General features: G+C 46.0%; 1 protein-coding gene across 3 annotated transcripts in view; it reads left to right on the top strand.

The window, feature by feature from the left end:
- Positions 1 to 15,572: 15,572 nt before the first annotated feature.
- RUNDC3B (RUN domain containing 3B) overlaps positions 15,573 to 21,932 on the top strand; it is a 107,429-nt gene continuing 101,069 nt past the window's right edge. For 2 of the 3 annotated variants that reach the window (XM_075922427.2, XM_089776713.1), the window contains exon 1: positions 15,888 to 16,131. In XM_075922427.2, the coding sequence (XP_075778542.1) occupies positions 16,028 to 16,131 (104 nt within the window). In that variant the 5' untranslated portion in view covers positions 15,888 to 16,027. Of the gene's footprint in view, positions 16,132 to 21,932 lie in introns of all 3 variants that reach the window. The other variant, XM_075922426.2, reaches the window with a different exon arrangement.

Here is a 21,932-nt window from a genome sequence, read left to right as displayed (position 1 = left end):
TTCCAAGCTGAAAATTAATATACATATGTTAATCCCACAGAAATTTCTCTTCTGTAATATGTATCAATTTTATGTGTATGTTTGAACTTGAGGGTTTTAAGCATAGGATTCCACTAGAATGATGTAAGCAGTTACAACACTTAAATCTTAATAACCTGCCAGGTGACTGTGAATGTATGTGACCTTTAAACAAGTGAACTTACATACAACTGAGAGGAGAAAAAACAAGAACAAATGAACTGATCTGATCTTTCTTCTGTGTGTCAGATCAGTTCACTTATACAAACTTGTAGTTAGATTATGGTAGGAAGGCAAATTACTTACCAGATATGGATATTATATTACCTCTCATGACATTTCTCTGTTTAAAGTGTAACAAACAAACAAACAAACCCAACCTGCAAAATATTTCAAAATAAAAAGCCTCTGAGCAGAGTGAACATTAACTTAGACCTGATTGTTTTTCTCTAACAAGCAAATAAAATTTAAAACCCAATATATGTAACAAATTCAATCCTACAAAAAGTCAGATTTTTTGGTTGTATATAGGCACTAGTTTAGCCTGAAGTCAGTGGGACTACTTACATACTTGAAATTATATGCTTAAGGGCAAGTCTACACCGCAGGGCTAAAGCCAAAATAAGCTACACAACTTGAGCTATGTCAATTGCGTAGCTTTAGTTGAAATAGCTAATTTTGGCATTTCGTGCTATCTACACAGCAGGAAGGTTACAGGACTTGGAGTAAGAAGTCTTCCAGCTCAACATTATTTCCACATTATGAGGAAATAACTGCTTGTAGTGTAGATGCAGACTTTGTTATTTGAAATAACACGGCTGTGTAGACATAGCCTAAGTCAGTGGTCCCCAACCTTTTGAGGTTGTCGGGCACTAGGGGGCGTGGCCGTTTGCCCGCCGGGTGCCAGGGGGCGGGGACACTAGCACGCCCGGGGGCGGCCCCCCCCATAGCCGCTTGCCCGGGGGCGGGCCCCCCCCTTGCCGCGCGCCCGGGGGCAGGACCCCCTCCAAGGGCCGAGCGCCCGGGGCCGGCGCTCCCCCCTCCCCCGCTGAGTGCCGCGCGCCCGGGGCCAGCACTCCCTCCCTCCCGCCGAGTGCCGCACGCCCGGCGCTCCCCCCCCCCGCCGAGTGCCACGCGCCCGGGGCTGGCGCTCCCCCCCCCGCGCGCCCGGCGCTCCCCCCACCAAGCGCGCTCCCCCCACAAGCGCCCGTGCGCCATGTGCCCGGGGCCAGGCCAGCCCCGAGCACCTGGTGGGCGCATTGAAATGCCCCCGCGGGCGCCATGGCGCCCGCGGGCACCGTGTTGGGGACCACGGGCCTAAGTGTTCTGCTGCAGAGAATCTTTAAAGTCAGATCCAAATCCCACTGATGTCAATATGAGACTTTCAATTGACTTCAGTAGGATCAGGCCCTGAGATTGAGATGGATCCTTTACATGTAACTAATTTCCTACAGATTAATACTATGATTTACAGTTACCTTAAAATTCCTAGAATTAATTTGTTCATACATGGAAAACGTAGACTTGTTTCAAATTTTAGATAATCTGCTTAATTCAGGCTGTCTGTATTAAGAGTTTAAAGTTTCTCACAGAACTTTATTTCACTGTAATAATTTCTCTTTCCTTTTATATTAATAAATTAGGGAAGCACAATGAAACTATATTAGAACCTCAATTAGAATAGTAGTTTCTACTAATTGCATTGAGTAGCATACTCAGAGAAAAGTGAAGATCAAAACTCCATTCTAAATACATTTGATTGAGCCTAGTAGTGGAGACAGAACTATTTAAACTAAGGTATTTGTTTTAGAACGTTGCACTACAGGACATGTTATGTTGTGGCTGTGCAGAAGGCTAAGAATTAGTTATTTTCTTTCACCATAGGTAGGAGAAGGATATGTAGTCCATACAGAATGATGGCCACTGGTGACAACGCAGAAAGTGATGGTGATGAGGAAGATGATAGATAACACTTCAGGTTGTTCTAGAACAGGGGCGAACAATAATTTTTGATGGGGAGCCATTCCAAGATTTTGGTAAGTGGTAAAGGACTGCACTTTTCTAAGGAGATGTGGGGGTCTATAATGGAAGTTGGTTGCAGAAAGGATCTTGGGGTAGGGGACTGGGGTGCAGGAAAGGGTTTGGGATCTGAGAGGGAATTTGGATGAAGGAGGGGGTTGTGACCTGGGGCAGGGGATTCAAGTGCAGTGCCTGGAAGGGGATATGGGTGCAGTAGAAGGTTTTGGCCTGGGAGAGGGGTATAAAAGGGAGTGCAGGGTCTGGAAGGGTGTTGTGACCTGGGCATGGATGGATGAAAAGGATTTGGTGGTTACTTGGGGGAAGAGTTGGGGTGCAGAGCCAAGTATAGGCTCCAACCAGGAGGTGCTTAACTAGGTAGCTCCTGGCCAGCAGCTCAGCAGGACCTTCAGGCAGGCTCCCTGCCTGCCACAGCCCCAGGTCTCAATGCATCTGACTGCTCCATGTGCCTCTCTGTGGCACATGCTGGGAAAGGGGGAGGTTTCACATGTTGTTCCCACCCCCAGCACAATCTCTCAACTCCCATTTGCTGGAAGTGGCCAATGGCAGCTGAGAGGGGCACCCGGCCAATGGGAGCTGAGAGATTGTTCCGAGGCAGGAGTAGTGCACAAAGCCTCCCCTTCCCTGGGCGTGTGGCAACAAGAGGCACATGGAGCAGCCAACCACTTAAAAGTGACTTGGGCCTGCACTCTGCTTGAGGATCTTGGTTGGGTGAGGCGGGGTGATCTGGATTGAAGGCTCGGTAGGCTGGATCTGGTCCAATCTTGCCTGCTCTGTTTTAGAAGGAATGGTGTGAATATATGGAAATATAAATGTAAATTCCTATTTATCTCTTGAAGTTGGGGTGTTTGTGACTGTGCTAAATGTATTAATAAACTATATTTATAAATATACAATAGTTCCTATAGTGTGAGTGTTACAACTGTGCACATCAGGATTCCCAACAACAGAATAATTTAAATACTGGGCCTGATTCTGGGACAAAGACCTATCAATCCTCAAGGTGGTAATTGGAATGTCATAAGTAATCTATATAATTAATACACAATTTGAAGATTACACAACAGATTTGGCACCCATAGAAGGGACCCTGAGAGGTTCACAGGAACAATCTCCTTCCCAGGAATAGGAAACTAAGTAAAAATCTAAGTTGAAATTCAATTGATCTCTCAGTCAGAACTCGATGTCAGTCGGAAACATTGTACATCTCACCGGAAACTTTCTTTCTTCTGAGCTGTTTCCTTTCTATAGTACGTTACTTTTATTTTATTACTTTTACTTTTCTTAACTGATTAATTCTGCAATCATATGTCCTCCAGAGGGAAATAGTATGCATAGGCACAAAGAAGCACTTGAGGTCTTGACCATAAGATTAATTTGGCTTACCTTGTGGTTACTATTTGTCTCCCACCGTTAGGTCTCCAGGGATATTGTAACTGAAGTATTATAATTGTGGAAGAACGCCTCATTGGGTATTATTCAATGGCCACTGGAGTTAGACTCTCACAAGAAGAAAATTGTTTTATACACATATTAAGGGAGTTTTGTAAGTTGAATTGTGATAATACTATGGTACCAGAAGATAAAAGAGCAGTAACAGAGGCTCCGTGATCCACACCCAGAGGTGGTGGAATTGATCAAATTATGTATTAATTGCCACCAAGAAGCTGCAGTAACTGAGAACTTATTCTGTTCAAGCTACTTTATTTCAGTCCCCTCAGCTCTCTCAGGCTGCGACCAGATCTGTCTCTTAGTAGCCTCCCCCTTGTTGGTAGCTAGGTCCCAACTTCTTGATCAGCTAAGAGCACGATAGACATCAAAGGAAGAGATAGGGAGCAACCCCTCATCCTTCTGTTGTTTTGGGGAACCTATTTAAGTAATTGTTGAAAGAGATTAAAGGGTAATTATATAAGGAGGGACAAGTTTATGAATACATATCTATATACATATGTACAGCATGAAATGCTAATTAAACAACAAGCAAAATATTAATTGAGTACATGGAGATGAAAGTGAATCGAGTAGAGTTAGCCAAGATTTTTAAACCCTCCGTGAAAGAAGTTTAGGAAGTATGAATGCAACATAGCCAGGTGATCACAGGATCGCGTGTTTACTATAATATTTAAGATGTATTATGACTAGTCTGGGAAAGTAAAGAAAACAGTACAAAAAATACAGTTTTCTGTACTTACAAGTATCAGAAACAGCTAAGGCTTATCATGTAATGAGAAGAAATTAAAATTGTTTAAGTGCTGCCATGTAAACCACTTCTCCATCAAAAGCAGGGTGTTAACAATCTAGAATAATAAACTGCATTAAAATGGTTAAACTGTTTGAAAACAAAAAAAAAAGTTACTTTCCAAAAGGTATCAAAGATTCAGCCCCTCCATCCCAGTCATAGGGATTATAAGCCATATCTATACTCTGTGAGCAGACACTGTGTTTTTAATTTATGATTTCTAATTCAACAGAAAACAAAGTCTCTAAATCTTTGACTAGCAGCTAACAGATTGCAGTAAAATAAATAAACAAATAAATACATGAAACCTATAGAGGAAATGCATCTGAGCATTTTGGAGAAAAGAGGAAGTGGTTCTACTAGAATAACATTAATGTAATCCACACACCTTTGGGGTAACCACACTCCATAGATGTGTGGATTACATGAAAATTAAAATCCTTAGAGCATTTAATTCAGCATCCTTTTGATTCCCTGGGTTACATCTACTGTAGAAGAGAAAGCAAACTCTTACTTACCACTATTCTCTCTCAAACCTGTAAGTAGGAGACAATAGAAAGGATATGGAGGTAAAACCTTTAAGTGAAATTCAAATATTAATATTGTTACTTGCATATCTTTCTCAGCCAATTGCAGTCACAAACTTTGGGGGTTGAATCAGTTGCTGTACATCATGACTCCAAAAATAGATCTCAAGGTAGCTGTGATTTCAAATTGCCAGGCATGAAGCTAGCAAAATATATTCTTTCTGCTTTACATAGAAAGTATTTTAGTAAAATGCAGCTGCCTTTGCTATCCACAAACTAGTTAAAAACATTTGACTTACCTCTTGCAATTTTACCTTTACATAGCCTAAGCAAACTTATGTGGTGGGATAACTTCCCCCCTCTGGCCAGAAGGGGGTTAAAGCAGGTAGAAGGGAGCCTGCACACAGCCCTGACCAATTAGCAAGAGGCTTTTTAGTAGCCAATCAGGGTGTGGCTTGCTGTGGCAGCTCTATATATAGGAACTGCACACCCGAAGGTGGGAGTGTGAAGCTGTAGCCAGGGAAGGTGAAGGGTCTACTTCTTGGAGATGCACCTTCTGGAGAGCAGTGGGAGGCTCCAGCTTGATACCTGCCAGGCTGCAGGCCTTGCTTCAAGGGTTAGGAGAGTGCAAAGACTTACAGGGCAGTGGCCCAGGGAAATAAAGGCAGCAGGGGAGTACAGAAGGGCAGGACAAGGCTACTACTAGAGGGTTCCTGGGTTGGGACCCACAGTGGTCAATAGGCCTGAGTCTCTTCCCCCTCCTGTCCTTTTGCACTATGTCTAGCCATCATTGTTGTGTGGCCTGGAAGTACTGTGGCTTGCTTCTGAAGTAAGAGACTAGATTAAGGCTCCAGTTGGTCAAGGTGGCAGGCACTAGATGAAGGACTGCTGATAACCTTCAGAAAGGGGATGAAAAGCCACTGCTGGGGGCCAGTGACCCAAGAGGATGTTGTGATCTGGGAGTGATGTAGGTCCAGAGCAAGTGTGTGGAGCAGGTAACTGTGTTTGCTGTTATATATAGCTTGGATTCTGTTTCCATGCCAACTCATCTGATGAAGTGGGTTTTACCCCCAAAAGCTCATGATCCTATATATTACCCATTATTATTAAAGTTATAGACTAACACTGCTACCCTTCTGAGACTTAGTTAAGATTATCATGGCAAAAACCTTCTCATCTTGACTCTACCTGTGTTAAATCACCCTGAAAATAACATCTGCAATTAACCCAGCAATGTACTTCCTCTGGTAGTGTATCACCTAAACAAAAACTGTGCCAATGTTCATTCTTCAATAAGGCCAAGAGTTAAACCATGAAAAACAGTCCATTAAATGACTTGGAATAAATATTTCTTTAGAAATAAGGAACTATTTTGCAAAGTCGCTATTCAGATTAGGACTATACTTAAATGTATTAACACTATTATAATGTAGGGATTAAAAATAGTTTGAACTGTAAGTTTATTTGGTCTTATTTTTAGTTCCTTAAATACTCATTCAATAAGTACTAAAGTTCTGCTATCCTAGGATATAAAGGTACAGACCCAAATTATTAGGATTTAAAACAGCAGATGCTATTCAGAGAAATATCACAATGATTTGTAGACGCATATCAAACTCTGAAATCTCTCAAACATTTGTTTTATAGTAACTTTTTCATAAAAGGCATGTTGGGGGGGAAAAATACTAATGAAACTGCTTCTAATTTGTACCGTAAAGAATCAATTTTATTACAGAAGGAAGAATAGTTTATTTCCAGGTGACAAATATTTCTTTTTTAATGAAAATGTCAGGTTATTAACATTTATCTTTTGTGCCTTATTTCTGTAGTGAACTCTGTAATGAACGTCTATGAACTCAATTCATTTTAAACAAGTTTATGATGGTACTAAAATAATATGGTATCTCAAACTTTGACCTTGAAAGTAATAAATATTCATAGTCTTCTCTTTTTTGTGCATACTGTAACTCTAGTTTTAACTTGGTGTACAAAATATGTCCAATGGTGTACAAAAGTCAGTTGCTCAGCTTTTTTAATAAAACTGACTTTCAGACTTATTATTTTTTATTATAGCTCACAAAGCACTGAAACTAAAGTCCTATAATAATGCACAACTGTTTTGTCAGGAAATTCAGAGTTAGCGCATGCCTGTTAAATGGCTTCATTACCAGATAGTGGCTCTTTCACAGATTCAGTATTATATCATGAGGGTAGAGGACTGGACTCCATGACCTCTCAAGGTCACTTCTAGTTCTAGTGTTCTATGATTCTGATAGGTGTGGCAAGCTAGAAGGCTTTTCACTTAAGATAATGGGGGAAGACTGCAACAAAAGTGCTGTTCTCGTGCAAAAATGAGAACTTTTTTTTTTCTGCCTCCACTTGTGGACATTTCATAGAGCAAAGCAATGTGGCTTTCTGTAGACGGGAGCTAGCAAAGTGGGTAAGCTTCCGACAGTGGAATGTTATGGGAAGGCAGAGCTGATTCCTATGCTTCTTGGGATTCCCTTTTGGTTTTCACCTGCATTCATGTTGCTCTCAGTAGCTGAGCTCTTAATCAGTAGGAATGACATAGCAGCACAGCAGTCTTCTTGCCATTGTATTCCTAGCAGGGCAGAACAAGAGCATTCCAACTGTTTGTTCTGTTTCCCAAATAGAGCAGCTCAATCAGATATTTCCCAGAGCCATGAAAGGGGAAGGGCATATGCCTACAGGGCAGCGAAGATCACAAAATACTGAGCACAGCCATTAAGGCCGGCATTGTGGTATGCTGGTGGAAGCTAGTCCTCTCAACAAAACATACAGAGTTCACAGTGGTGCTTCCTCAACAGTAAAGGGAGGGGAGAGACAAAAATCTCTTGCTTTTGTCACCAAAACTGGTATTTTTCCCAACAGGTCACATTGCAGTGTAAATGCTTTCACTGTTTTATTGCCAAAGGGCAGTTTTTGACAATAAAACATGCCAGTTTAGACAAGGCCTCAGAGTAGTGGCCCTGTTAGTCTGTATCTGCAAAAACAATGAGGCATCTGCAACAGCCTGCTGTAAGACTCTTCGGCTGTGTCTAGACTGGCCAGTTTTTCTGGAAAATCAGCTGCTTTTCTGGAAAAACTTGCCAGCTGTCTACAATGGCCGCTTGAATTTCCGCAAAAGCACTTACTTCCTACTCTAAGAAATCAGTGTGTTTTGCGGAAATACTATGCTGCTCCCGTTTGGGCAAAAGTCCCTTTTGCGCAAAACTTTTGCGCAAAAGGGCCAGTGTAGACAGCTGAGATTTGTTTTGGGCAAAAAAGCCCCGATCGTGAAAATGGCGGTCGGGGCTTTTTTGTGCAAAAGCGTGTCTAGATTGGCCACAGATGCTTTTCCGCAAAAAGTGCTTTTGCGGAAAAGCGTCCGTGCCAATCTAGATGCTTTTTTTCCAAAAATGCCTTTAACGGAAAACTTTTCCGTTAAAAGCATTTCCGGAAAATCATGCCAGTCTAGACGTAGCCTTCAGGAATGGCCAGAAGGATAGAAAGATGTGAGAGTTGAGCACTAAGACCCAGGGAAGGCATTGACTCCCTTTGCCTCTTATACCCATCCATGTGGAAGCTGTCCTCTTTATGAAGCCAAGAGAAAATAGCTATTTTTATTTCATCCAGAAGCATAAAAAATTACTTTTCCTTGTAATTAGGGCTGTCAATTAGTTAAAGCATGCAATTCATGGAAAACAAATTGACTAGATAAAAATAGTGGTGATTGTGGTTTTAATTGCACTGTTAACCTATACTAAATTTAAAGGGATATTATGTTTTAGGTTTTTCAAAATTTAAATATTGATTTCAAATACAATACAAAATGTACAGTACTCACTATTTCAAGCATTTTCACTATAAAAAGATAAAAGAAATAGTAATTGTGACACGGGGTGGAGGGGGACTGTCTGCTTTCTAACCCGGCGTCCCCACCTTCTGCGCTGGGTTGTTTGATTCCCAATGACTCACCCCACATGTGTATTGGCTCAGACACCTAGTCCCAGCCTGAGCAGTTAACAAGGCTCTTCCCAGAGGGAGAGACAAAGGAAGGGAGGCGGAGAGGCTGGCTGGGAGGGCAGGGCCTAGGAGCTGGCACTCTTGGCTGGGGCAATCATGAAGAAAGGAGTGTAAGTTGAGTACTGGTGGGCTCGGGCTTGTGAACCCCTTTTTTTCTTCCCCTTCCCCAGAGGTCTAAGGCTGGCTGCCCTGGCTCCTATGTCAACATCGAGCCTGTGCTGTATCCTGGAAAAGCAATAAACTCTTTCTATTCTACTGGCTGGCGGAGTCACGTCTGGCCGCAGATGAGGGTGTAGGGTTGGGGGCTCCTCAACGCGCCATCACAGTAGTATAAAACACATCTATGATATTCAGTACCATATCTCCTACAGTATACTTGGTCTTAACTAAGGGAGTCTGCTAACTGTGTAATCCCCCCCCCTTTTTTTTAACAGGAGCACTTGCTAAAGCCCTTCTGTTCACTCCTTAATTTTTTTCTAGTTTACCAACTGTTCACTGTAATTTACGGTAATTTCTGCGGCACTTATTACTTTAATAGGAAATCTGTGTTATAATAATTACTCCAAACTGGAGATATTAATATCCTATATAAACCTGTTTTTTAAAATCAGAATCTTAGTTCTATAGAAACATACATTTAGCTCTCATTAATACTGTATGCAGTTTCACATAAGTGAAGAAGATTGTGTAATATAGTATTCCTCAAGTTTCTGTAATATCACTGCCAGATTATTTCTTTCAACATTCTCAAAGATGTATGTGCTTAAATCTCCACTGTTAACCTCACTACCAAGAGAAAAAAACAAATCTTAAGATTCTGTGAATTGTCCCCTAATTTTTTTCAGCTATTCATTAAATCAGGAATACTCATTTTAACTTTATTTTTTTAAGCAACTTTACCTGAGAGGCTTACCATCATGGAAAAATTCCAATTCTGTTTCGTTTTATTATATCCAAATCTGGTACTGTGAATTCAGGAGATCTTACCTGCATGTCATTTGACTTGCACATAAAAATAAAGGTGAGTGGGGTAAATCATTTGTTGGAATAACTTGATGGTGAAAGAAACAAGCTTTTGAGTTTGAGTTCTTTACCTCTGCAGCTCAAGAGCTTGTCTTTCACCAACAGGAGTTAGTTTTTACTAGACCATTACCACCTTATCTTTCATATCCTAGGACCACTGTAGCTATACCAACATTTTGAACAAAATATTTCAAAGGACACACACAGCATATTTAAACTATTGTCATGGAAGTGTCATTGCACACAGGTGAGGAAATAAGAGGTTACTAAAAATAGAAATCCACTTGGGCATTGCCTATTAAAAGAGGCCACCATGTGGCAATTTAATGACATGGCCACGGAGGGGAAACATGTTGGTATATTTGTTTTCCTGCAGAATATGATTGGTAGCTGAAATTAAACTATTAGAATCAAAAGAAAGCCATCTCAAATCTACTAAACAAGAATCCAACCAACCAAGTTCCAGTGGAGACTATCATTCTACTTAGGAAGGAACAATCTGTTTCCTACATACAGAATGGGATGTGACTGTCTAGGAAGGAGTATTGCAGGAAGGGATCTAGGGGTCATAGTGGACCACAAGCTAAATACGAGGCAACAGTGTGATGCTGTTGCAAAAAAAGCAAACATGATTCTGGGATGCATTAACAGGAGTCTTGTGAGCAAGACACAAGAAGTCATTCTTCTGCTCTACTCCGCTCTGATGAGGTCTCAGTTGGACAGTCTGGCAATTGTCTTCTGTCCTGTAAAAAACAAAACAGATACTGGTACCTTCTGTTTTTCTTGGATGGAAGGCCAACTGTGTCTGGCCGGTACCTTTTTTTTTTGCTCAGCCAATCTTTCCCCCTCCGTGTTTGGTATTTTTCCCCCCCGGCCTTGTTTGGTATTTTTTGTGAAACTATCTGGTAACCCTAGAGGGGAGTGTGGAGACTTTATTTGCTGCCCCTGCTGTCAGCAAAATTTTTTGGCTCCTATTAGCCAGAAACTGGCCAATGGGAACTGAGGGATTTTGCTAGGGGGCAGAGACAGAGCACAAAGCTTTCTATTCCCTGCCCAGACTGCATAGCAATTACAAGCCTGCTGTTTAAAGCGGCTGCAGCTGCTCTGTGGTAAGGGTGCCAGCACGGCAGTCATGGGCAGAATCCTGTGGCTTGGTGGGCTGGATCTGACCCGCAAGCCCCCTTTTGGCCACCCCTGCTCTAGGGTGTTTACAGAAAAGTCTCTAGTATGGATGGGCATCTTCCATGGCCTGTTGTCAGTTAAGTGTACCTTGATGGGCATTTAACTTGAATAGTCCCTTCCCAGTCTGCAGGCTAAATACTTTCTGGATGTTATTGCATGAGAAAACATTTGAAATATAAGTAAATAGGTAATATTTATAGCTTCAGATACGAAAATGATATATTCATACAAATAGCATTATAATATTCAGCGAATCATAACTTTTCTATTGACACCTTACTTGAGACACTTTGTATAAGACATGTTGCAACTGTGTAGCAGGTAGTGGAAAACCAGAAACGATTTGATTTTTTTTTTTGAGCACCTATTATGGCTAGCAAAAGTGACGTTGTAATCTTAGGGTTTTTTTCAAGAGTAACAAAACAAAAACTAACTTGAAAACTGGTGAGTTTAGTGTACACTTATTGCAGGTGCTTTCTCACATTAATATTTTTGAGATATAGCAATAACTAACAAAATAACTTAAAAAAATTACAACATTTGTGTTTTTAATTACTGAGTAGTTTTTAAATGAAAGTGACATCCATATATCGTGGGTTGGAAGGAGCAGCACACAACATTGGTGGACTCCTGTTCACAGATGTGCAGACTTTACCTCTGCTTCTACATGTGCCTCCTTGGATTATATGTCTGGATATAAAGTTGAATGTTGTGTACTGAAAGGCTCAAATGTACTTGGCTGCCACATGCTGTCTTTCTTGCTGCCTTGTGGAAATGGCCTCAGGAACAAGGCTGTGGAGCTTTACTGAACACATTGGTGTTCCCCCTATAGGCTACGTCTACACTGGCCCCTTTTCCGGAAGGGGCATGTAAATTTCATGAGTCGTCGCAGGGAAATCCGCGGGGGATTTAAATATCCCCCGCGGCATTTAAATAAAAATGTCCGCCACTTTTTTCCGGCTTTTAAAAAAGCCGGAAAAGAGCGTCTAGACTGGCCCCGATCCTCCGGAATAAGCGCCCTTTTCCGGAGGCTCTTATTCCTACTTTGAAGGAATAAGATCGGGGCCAGTCTAGATGCTCTTTTCTGGCTTTTTTAAAAGCCGGAAAAAAGCGGCGGACATTTTTATTTAAATGCCGCGGGGGATATTTAAATCCCCCACGGATTTCCCTACGACGACTCATGAAATTTACATGCCCCTTCCGGAAAAGGGGCCAGTGTAGACGTAGCCATACTGTGTTACGAAATACCAGAACTAGAAGGAACCTCAAGAAGTCATCAAGTCCAGTCTCACGGCAGGACCAAGTACCCTCTAGATCACCCCAACAGACACCTAGACCATCCCTGACAGACACCTATCTTGACAGATGTTATCCAGGGGCTATAGAACATGGTTGGATCCTTTCTGAGGGTGCTGCTTTGTCTGCTTTCCTGACAGCAGCATGTGCTCCAGCAAAGCATTCTGTCTGCTCACTGCCTCCAGGAGCTGTTTCTGTACGTCCTTTGGTGAGAGCAGTAGTGTCTTGGGCCAGTTCAGTATAATCTTTGAATAGTTGTTTGTCTTTCTCCTTCTGACATTAAAAATACCCTTCACTACTTGGTAGTTTTCTATTTTTATTGTTTACTGTAAGGAGGGCTCCTAACATCTGTTCTTTGGATCTCCATTTCTTCCCCTATAGGTAGGACAGGATTCAGCCATTGATTAAGGCCCTTTTCTGGCCAGTCTGGGATGCATGTTTCTAAGCAACAGTACAATGAGTTCTCTCAGCCCTTGTATATAGAATGAGTAACTTTTTTGTATCAGAAATTGACTATCCCTTCCCGGGGATAAGTGTTGATATTAGCAATCTGTCATGCTCCATTGGAAAGGAAAGAGTGGAAATATAGAAAGGAAGTGTTGAATGGCCTAGCCTACTCCCTAAACTCAAGGGCTGTCTCCACACTGGCATCCTTTTCCGTAAAAGGGATGCTAATGAGACACATTTAAATATCCCCCACGGCATTTGCATGAACATGGCTGCCGCTTTTTTCCAGCTCGGGGTTTTGCCGGAGAAAAGCGCCAGTCTAGATGGGGTCTTGCGGAAAATAAGCCCTTTTCCGGAAGATCCCTTATTCCTACTTTCAAGGGCTTATTTTCCGCAAGATCCCGTCTAGACTGGCACTTTTCTCCGGCAAAACCCTGAGCCGGAAAAAAGCGGCAGCCATGTTCATGCAAATGCCGCGGGGGATATTTAAATCCCCCACGGAATTTGCAATTCCGAAGTGTCTCATTAGCATCCCTTTTACGGAAAAGGGTGCCAGTATATAGACAGCCTAAGAAATTTACCCACATCTATAAATGGGGGAAACCGTTGGGGCCAGCAGTGAAAGGGAAACAGTTCCAGTAGCAAGGGTAGGAGACATTCATGAAGGGGAAATAGGTAGCTCCTCCTCCTGGGAGTCTCTGGTACCCATTGCCCAGCTAGGAGAGCAGGATTCTGGCTGGCTAACATTCCCCAGTTTTATCCTGGCAAATACACCATGTGGAACCTCTTTTAGTTCAGTTCAAGCAGCCTACCCTATCCAAATTAGGAATTGGAACCTGGCCTGACATGCTTTGAGTCTGGTTGATCACGCATTTAGGAGGATCAGGAAGGAACTTTCACTCCCATGAGTGAGTTGGAGGAAGACCAGTGAGTTTCTTGCTTTCCTTGCAGCACCTTAGAATAACGCAGAATGGTTCTCAGAGGTAAAAGATCTAGAATTTTGGTGACAGGCTTTGAATTGAAGTGCTAGGGTGAGACCTTGTGCCTTTCATAGGCCAAGGTCCCACCTTGAGACCCTGCTGTACCTTATGTTCCCCTCTCAGGCAAATGGGTGCTAATATTCAGACCTTAATTCTTGAGTGTAGGCAGAGGCAAACCTACTCCACCTTGTGAATTATATGGTAAGGAGACCTGTCATTCTCCACACTGGAACTAATTAAATTCCTGGTACAGAAGTATGAGTAGTGGTTCTACTACAATATAAATACCAAATGTATGTTTGAATAAATTGACTGGGCCCATTCGGCTCATCAGAGCCTTGGTAGATTAGCTATGGGCTCAGCAGGCTGCATCAGTAAAAAACTGAAAATCTGTAACTTAAAACCGTTAACACCTAGAGATGACATCAAGCTTGTACCCAGAGAGGCTAGAGAACACCCTACTATCCACTCAAAAAAAGCATCTAGAAATCTTCTCTGTAGAGCAGGGTATCCTTGTATTAGATGAGCAGGCATGGAGAAATACTGAACAGAAAATAACTGTAGTTCCCTATATAAGGAATCACAATATAATTTGCAACATAAGCTACAAGGTGGGTTAGTCATTAGACATTGAAAATAAGTCATTAGCTGTCAACTAGCCACCCGGGTGGGAAAAGCTGAGTCACAGGTTTCTCTTCAATTATTTAGGATAGGTTTTTTTTTTCAGATTATGGAATGAGAAGATTTGACTGTCATGGGTCACTGTTTACAGCTCCATCAGTTAAAGAAATGGTATATCATGTTCACATAGTCAAGGAGCAAGTCAACCTGCTGCCCAATAAGCTTTCCAATACACCAGAATTGAAGAGCACCCCTCTCCCCACAAGCAACAGTGTTCTTTGTAGAAGAACAAAAACTTTATTTATTTAAGAAACTGTGGCAACAGGAAACCTCACACAAAAAAACCCAGCATGCACCTGGTATTCTCATCTCCCTGAAAACCTGTACAAAAGGGAAATACCCTACCACTGAGGAATCTCAGCTCAACTGAGCTGATCACTGAAAACTACATCCAAAGTGGCAACCACAGGATTCAACTATTGGCTCACTAAGCTTAGTCTGGGCAGATAATTCTACAGGACCAGCCAGAGCCATAGGCACACCATGACAAAAAGTCTAAAAGACTCTGTGCCTGAGGGGTCATGGCTCTACCTGACAGTTCAGTGGGCCAAACAGGGGAAGCACAGAGATGGGTGGGGCTGTGCAGTGAATAGGAACAGGGAGGGAAATCTCCAGATCCACAGAACAGAGAGAACCTGAGGGCAGTTTGCTTGAGGCAGAAGTGCAAATGTCCCCAATGGGCAGTTTCCCTTCCCCTGGAAGGGACTGGAGGTAGCATGGGCCTAGACTAGGGCAGTGTGCTCTGGGATATCCTTGCCTCAGCTGCCCCCTACCAGGAAGGAAGGGGCATAGCTAAGAGGCCAACCCCTGGGATTTACCCAGCTCTGCCTGTTGGGCCAGCAGGGAGTGGGGCCAGGATGCCAGGGCCTACCCTGCTCCACTGGCCAGGGAGGGGGGCTGGGGCTTACTTCCTGTCCTACTCGTCCTGCCCACCCACCCAAATTCAGGACTCCCTCAAGTGGGCCCTCTGACTACACCTAGGGTCGCGCCTATTGGCCTCAAAGCTACTGGGGGTGGAATTTCATATATCACAGCGGGGATGTAAGTGAGGGTCCTTCCCCTACGGCACTTGCACCCTCCCCCCATCGCCTACCCCCGGCCTCCTTTTCCCACGCGCCAAACCTTCCCATTCTCAGCGGGCGGGGGTCCTCAGGAGCCACCCCTCCCTCCTTCCGACGCCCCGCCCCCGAGGTGTTCCGGCTCCGCCTCCTCGCCGACTTCCCACGCGACCCGCGCCGCATCTTCGCCCACTTGACAGTTGGTTCCGTGAAGAGCACGCGCGCCTTTGAAGCATCTAAGCCCCGCCCCCTCCCGCCGTGTGATTGGCTGACGGAGCCGGTGCTCTGCGGTCTTGGCAGCCGGGACTCTGTAGGCGCCGCGGTTGCTCGGGCTGCCGAAGGCGGGGGACCCCGGCTCCCTCCCCGCCTCTGCCGGCCGGATGCACAGCGAGCGGCACCTGCCGCCCAGACACCGGCGAGCGAGACACCCTGTGGCGGCAGCGGCCCGGAGAGCCGGAGGCCGGGAACAAAGGCTCCACGGCAGCCCCTGCGGCTCCCGCTGCCTCCCGGGCGATGGCTTCCCTCAGCCTTGTGGGGCTGAATGTCTCGGCGCGTAGGAAGAGCGTCCAGTCCCGCAACGCGGCGGTGGAAAGGAGGAACCTGATCACGGTCTGCAGGTGACTCCCCAGCCCGGCGGCTCCTCCCTCTCGTGCCCGCCCTCTGGGGAGGCGAGGTCCCCTCCCGCCCCACCCCCGCGGGGGTTGCTGCCCGCTGTGCCCGCCGGCTGCGCGGCTGAAATCCCTTCTCTTCCCCCCGCCCCTCGCGCCCCGCCTTGTGCAGGTGAATCTCCCTCTCCGCCCTCCGCAGGTGAACCCCACCCCGGCGCCCTGGGCAGCGTGTCCGCAGGGCGGTATTGTGTGTGGCCTGGCCCAGGGCTTTAGTGGTCCCTGGCTGGCAGCGTGGCAGGCTAAGCGCTGTCCTGCCCTCGGTGTGTGCGTGTTGGGGGGGCTGCCTGGCTTTGGGGCTGCAGTGGGATTAAAAACGAAGGATGGGAGTTTCCCTTCTGACTCAGCGCCTTTAAAAATGGCTGTTTAGCAGCCACCCAAGGGCCCGGCATAAATTGCGTGCCTGCTTTATTCTTCTTCACTTTTACAAGGCAGTGAGTGTATCTACAGGACTATAAAGCTAATGCGATTTAATCAAAATACTGGGACTACTAGTTCAGCCGGGTAGCTTGAGACAAAAGATTTTTTTTTTTTTGGAAAAGCGTACTTGTTAGAGATTTTGCTGTATGATTATGAATATTTATCAGCTCTATGTGTATTCACAATAGATAAAGCAAGAGTCAAAGTGGATTTTAAACATTTGAGGATGTTTAATTCAAGCCATGTCTTCATTCAGGCTTTCCTCATGTATGTTGTGAGGTACAGTTGAATTTCTCTATGCAGAACAATATCTTTAACTGGTTCTAATTTTTATACCCACTTACATTGGTAAAACTTAAAGTGAAGGTTGAAGCTCTCTTATTCGCTGTGTACATGTAGTACAAATATAAAGTTACCAACTTTTAAAAGGTAAGTGGTAGATGCTTACAAAAACAGATGCATTGAACCCAGTTTTTTACTCTTATTTAAGTTAAATATCATTAAAGTGTTCATTTTTCGTATTTTAATATTCTTCTGTGAAAGCATGGACTTGAGATGATTCTGTCCCACTCTAAAATATGTATTATTTATTTCACACACTTCAACAGTTCTTCTGGTGCTGTAGCAGTCTTGTAAATGTGAAGCTTATTTTTGCTGCCTGTGCATTATTACCTATTTAAATCATAGGAAACCTTGAGTAACAGTACAATAATGTTGTGAATATGAATTCCTAGCCCCATCAACATAATGTAGGCCATCAAATAGATTATTTAAATATTGACTAAAATGCCATGTAATAACTTTTAACTAATTGAAAATAAGTGTATTCTAAAAACGCTGAATAGATGCTTAACTGTAGCATCTCTATAGTATAAAATATTTTTCTCCATATATACCATTATATTTTCAAATTAAGGCTTTCACATAGGGATTGACAAGTGACACAAAATAACATGACATGAGGCTTACGAAATGATAAGGATGCCCACATTTGTTTCTTGGCACCTTCTCCTTCACATCAGGGTATACTCCTTAGATCCTGCTTGTAGAATTCTTTCTTTCATACTGTCTGTAGCTTAGTGGATAAATTACAAGCTTGAATCAACCCATATCGTCCTAGCTGCTGAAAGGAAAGCGGAACATGTTTTTTTCCTCAGGTCTTGTTTACATACTGCTATGATGTATGCAGCAGGGGTCAATTTAGTGCAGTGGTCCCCAACCATTTGGAGGTGCCAGGGCGCGGGGCTGTTCACCCGCTGGGCGCCAGAGGGCAGGGACACTCGTGCGCCCGGGGCGGGGCCGCACATATGCCACACCCCCATGAGTCACGTGCCTGGGGCCAGCAACTCTATGCACCACGTGGCCACGGGCGGGGCCACCCACTCACCGCAAGCCTGGGGCTGGCACCCCCCCCATACCCGCGCGGCCAGGGCCGGCACTCCCCCTATAGCTGCGTGCCTGGGGCCGGGGCAGCCAATTTGCCACGTGCCTGGGGCCAGGGCGGCCAATTCGCCGCATGACCAGGACTGGCGCTCCCCATGTGCCCGGGGCAGGTGCTGCGTATGCGCAGCGCGCACCTGTGGCCAGCACTAAGCATGCGCCATGTACCCAGGGTGGGGTCAGCCCCGAGCACTTGGCGGGCTCACACAAATGCCCCTGCGGGCACCATGTTGGGGACCACTGATTTAGGGGATCTAGCACAGTGGTCTCCAACCTTTTTACACCCGAGATCACTTTTTAAATTTCAGGGCAAGACAAGATCTACCCTAGCCCTTCCCTAAGACCCCACCTATTCCTTGAATCCCCTCTCCATTCCCCTCCTCTCCATTATTTGCTGTCCCCAGCTCTTACTCACTCTCACTGGATTAAGACCGGAGGTGAGGGATTTGGGTGTTGGAAGGGATGAGAGGTGCAAGCTCTGGAAGGGAATTTGGGTGCTGGAGGAGGTGGAGAAGGGGATGCTCACTCAGGGAGTGGGTTCCCAGGCTGGAGAATGTTGGGATAAGGTGGACGATTGGGGTGCTGAGTAAGCTGCAGGCTTGTGGATGTGCTGGTGTAGGAGTTTGGGTTGAGGTATATGAAGGGCACAGGGTTGGGTGTATGATGGGCTCAGGGCATAGGTTTGCAGTGTGTGGATGGTGCAGGAGCATTGTGGCAGAAGACTGAGGATGTGAGGGTGCAGGAGTTTGGGGATGTAAAAGGTTCAGGGCATGGGGTTCAGGTGTGTGAGGGGCTCAGGTTAGGGATCTGTGGTGGGTACAGGAGTATTATGATGCTGTGGCCAGATGGGGGCTTGTTGGCCAAGTATAGACGTGCGCAGCACGTTTCATTAGGGTGTGCGCCCAAAGAATTTTTTTAAAATGTACTCTTTGACCCCCATTAGCCTCACCCCCATTAGCCACTCCCCCTGGCTCCCATTAGCCACACCTCTGGAGGTAACACTATCGGTGCAATATGGACACGTGACCAGAAGTAAAAGGTGTCATGTGACACCCCCCCCCCCAAGGACTTTTCCCACCATCCTCCTACCAATAGGGATTATTTTGGCCCCCACCAAACCCCCCTCATGCAACTGTCCTGCAATTGCATTAACCCAATGTGTGTGACATTAACTCGGGGAGCAGAGAGGCTGGGGAAAGTGTTCCCTCTAAGAGTTTCCTCCCATGAGCAGAATACATTTTGTGTTGTGGACCAGTACTGAGTTTGTGGCTTGTTTGTATGTCCCACTGTGGCACCCAAGTTATTAATAAATATCTTATAAATCTCTACCCTTTCCCTCTGCTGCCCTGTCTCCTCCCCTTGCTCCATCAGCTCCCCTGGTGCCTGCTACCCTCCCCAACCCCTCACCCACCTCTGCTCTCCTGATACCTGCCCCCCTCCACCAGCCCTTCTCTCCCCCCGTGCCCACTCCTCTAGGAGCCCCACTCTGATCACGTGAGCTATCCCTCCTCATCCCCTCTCCTAACACCTCCCTCTACACACCTGCCCTGCCTCTCTCCTCTGGTGCTGGTCCCTTCCCTACAGGTGTCTGCCCTTCTGCTTCACCCCCAGAATCCCCTGCACCTTCCCTTTACCCTTGCACCCTCCTGATGCCTCCCCCTTCCCTCACTGCCCCTGCCCCCTTTTTCCCTGATGCCCACCCCCTCACCACCCTCTGCCCCCGTTCCCCTCATGCCCCTGTGCTTTCACACATGCCTTGCTCCATCGCCGCCTTCCTCATGCCCACCCCTTCTTTCAAGCCTTCTCCCAGCACCTCCCCTTTTCCCCTTTAGCCTCTAAAGCCCTTCCCCTCTCCTCTCCCAGCATTATTCTGTCCCCCCTCTCACTGACACCTCCCCTCCTGCTCTTTTCCTCATTGTCTCCACTTGTCCCCCTGGCATTTGTCTTTCTCCTCCACCTTGTCCCTTGGTGCCTTCCCATTTCTTCTCCTGACCTGCCCCCCTCCCCTCAGCACAAGCCCCTTCCTCTCTGACCCTTCCCCTATTCCCTCCTCCTCCAGCAGCCGCCAGCTGGTCTGTAACAGAGTTCTAGGGTCGCCCTGACTTTCACCCTTCTGGTGCTCCCCCTACTCCAGTGGTCTCCAACCTTTTTACACCCTAGATCACTTTTTAAATAACAGACCAAGCCACGTCTTGGGTGCCACCTCGCCCCTTGAAGCACCACCCTCTCTATTCTCCTCCTCTCCATCACTTGCTATCCCCAATCCTTATACTGCTGCTTTTTTTTTCTTCCAATTCTTCTGTAGGAAGAGGTTTTTCCAATATTTGGCCTATCCAGACTGGACCAAATGCCAGAAAAACTCCTCCTTTTGGAAGCCCCCTTGTTCCTCGTGAAAAAAGGAATATAGGGGTGACTGAAAGATCATGTTTGCTCTTCCACAAAAAAAAACAGAAGAACAAATGCATCTCTGGATGCAGAAGAGTTTTTCTGGGATATCTCCAGAATCTTGAAAAACTCCTGCAGTCTTATCATACCCTTGCTGGGTTGAGGACAGGAGGTGTAGGCTCTGGGATGGGAATGAGGGATTTGGGTGTGGGAAGGGGTGAGAGGTGCAAGCTTTGGGTATGTCTACACTGCCACCCTAGTTTGAACTAGGGTGGCTAATGTAGTCATTCGAACTTGCAAATGAAACCTGAGATTTAAATATCCTGGGCTTTATTTGCATGTTCCCGGGTGCCGCCATTTTTAAATGCCCCATAGTTCAAACTACCTGCCCAGGCTACATGCGGCACGGGCTAGGTGGTTCGAATTAAAGCTCCTAATGCGAACTACTGTTACTCAGTATTTAAATCCCAGGCTTCATTTGCAAGTTCGAATGACTACATTAGCCACCCTAGTTCGAACTAGGGTGGCAGTGTAGACATACCCTCTGGGAGGAAATCTGGATGCAGGAATAGGTGGAGAAGGGGATCCTGGCTCAGGGAGGGAGCTCCCGGCCGGGCAATGTTGGGGTACTAAGCAAGCCACTGGTTTGTGGATGTAAGGGTGCAGGAATTTGGGTTGGGGTATGTGAGGGGCTCAGGGCAGGGGGTTCCAGTGTACAGATATAGGATGTGGGGCATGGGGAAGTGCGGGAGTGGCTATGGCCAGATGGGGGCTTGGCCCCAATTGGGGATTTGTTGGCCAGGCTTCATTTTTAAATAAAAGATTGTCAAACACAAAAAGTTTCTGCATTGTCTTTATTTATGAGAAGGGCAGGGAACCGGTCTTGAGTCAGGGGTCACTGTCCCACAGAAAAGTCAGTTGGGAGCAGGGGACATGGTACTGGGGAAGGGTGCCAGTGGGGCCAGGGTTCTACGGCTGGGGGCAGGGGAGAGGGAACAGAGTGCAGGGGGTGGGGGGAGGGCAGGGGACAGGGTGCCAGTGGGAGACAAGTTTCTGCAGCGGGAGACAGGGTGCCGGGGGGCAGGTTTCTGCAGCGGGGGAATAGGAGGACAGTTCTGTGGCTGGGGGCAGGGGCGAGAGAATGGGGACAGGAGGGTGGGGGACAAGGTTCTGGGGCGGGGAGTCTACTATACCAGCCTCGGAGGTAAGCCTCTGCCACGCGCTGCCTCCAGGGCTGACCCTCCCCCCACAGAGGAAGGAAGCCCCGTTGCACACTCTCTCTCCCCTCCCACCGAGCAGGGAAGCCTGCGAACGCGGCCCCTCAGGGCCCCCCGCGGCCAGCCGCGCTGCTCCCAACCTCCTCCTCCCCGGGCCAGCCACGCTGCACCCGAACCCCTGCCCGGGGCACCCCCCACCTCTCTTACTCTTTCCTCCCCGCGGGGTTTAAACTCTCCGCGCTTGACGGAGTAGCAGGGTAATGTTGCTGCGTCCCTGCCGCCTCTTTCTGC

This window comes from Pelodiscus sinensis, chromosome 2 (genome assembly GCF_052426305.1).
Source record: "Pelodiscus sinensis isolate ZL-2025 chromosome 2, ASM5242630v1, whole genome shotgun sequence".
NCBI lineage: Eukaryota > Metazoa > Chordata > Testudines > Trionychidae > Pelodiscus > Pelodiscus sinensis.
Note: the sequence above shows the minus strand (reverse complement) of the source record. Positions and strands in the feature narration are given on the sequence as shown.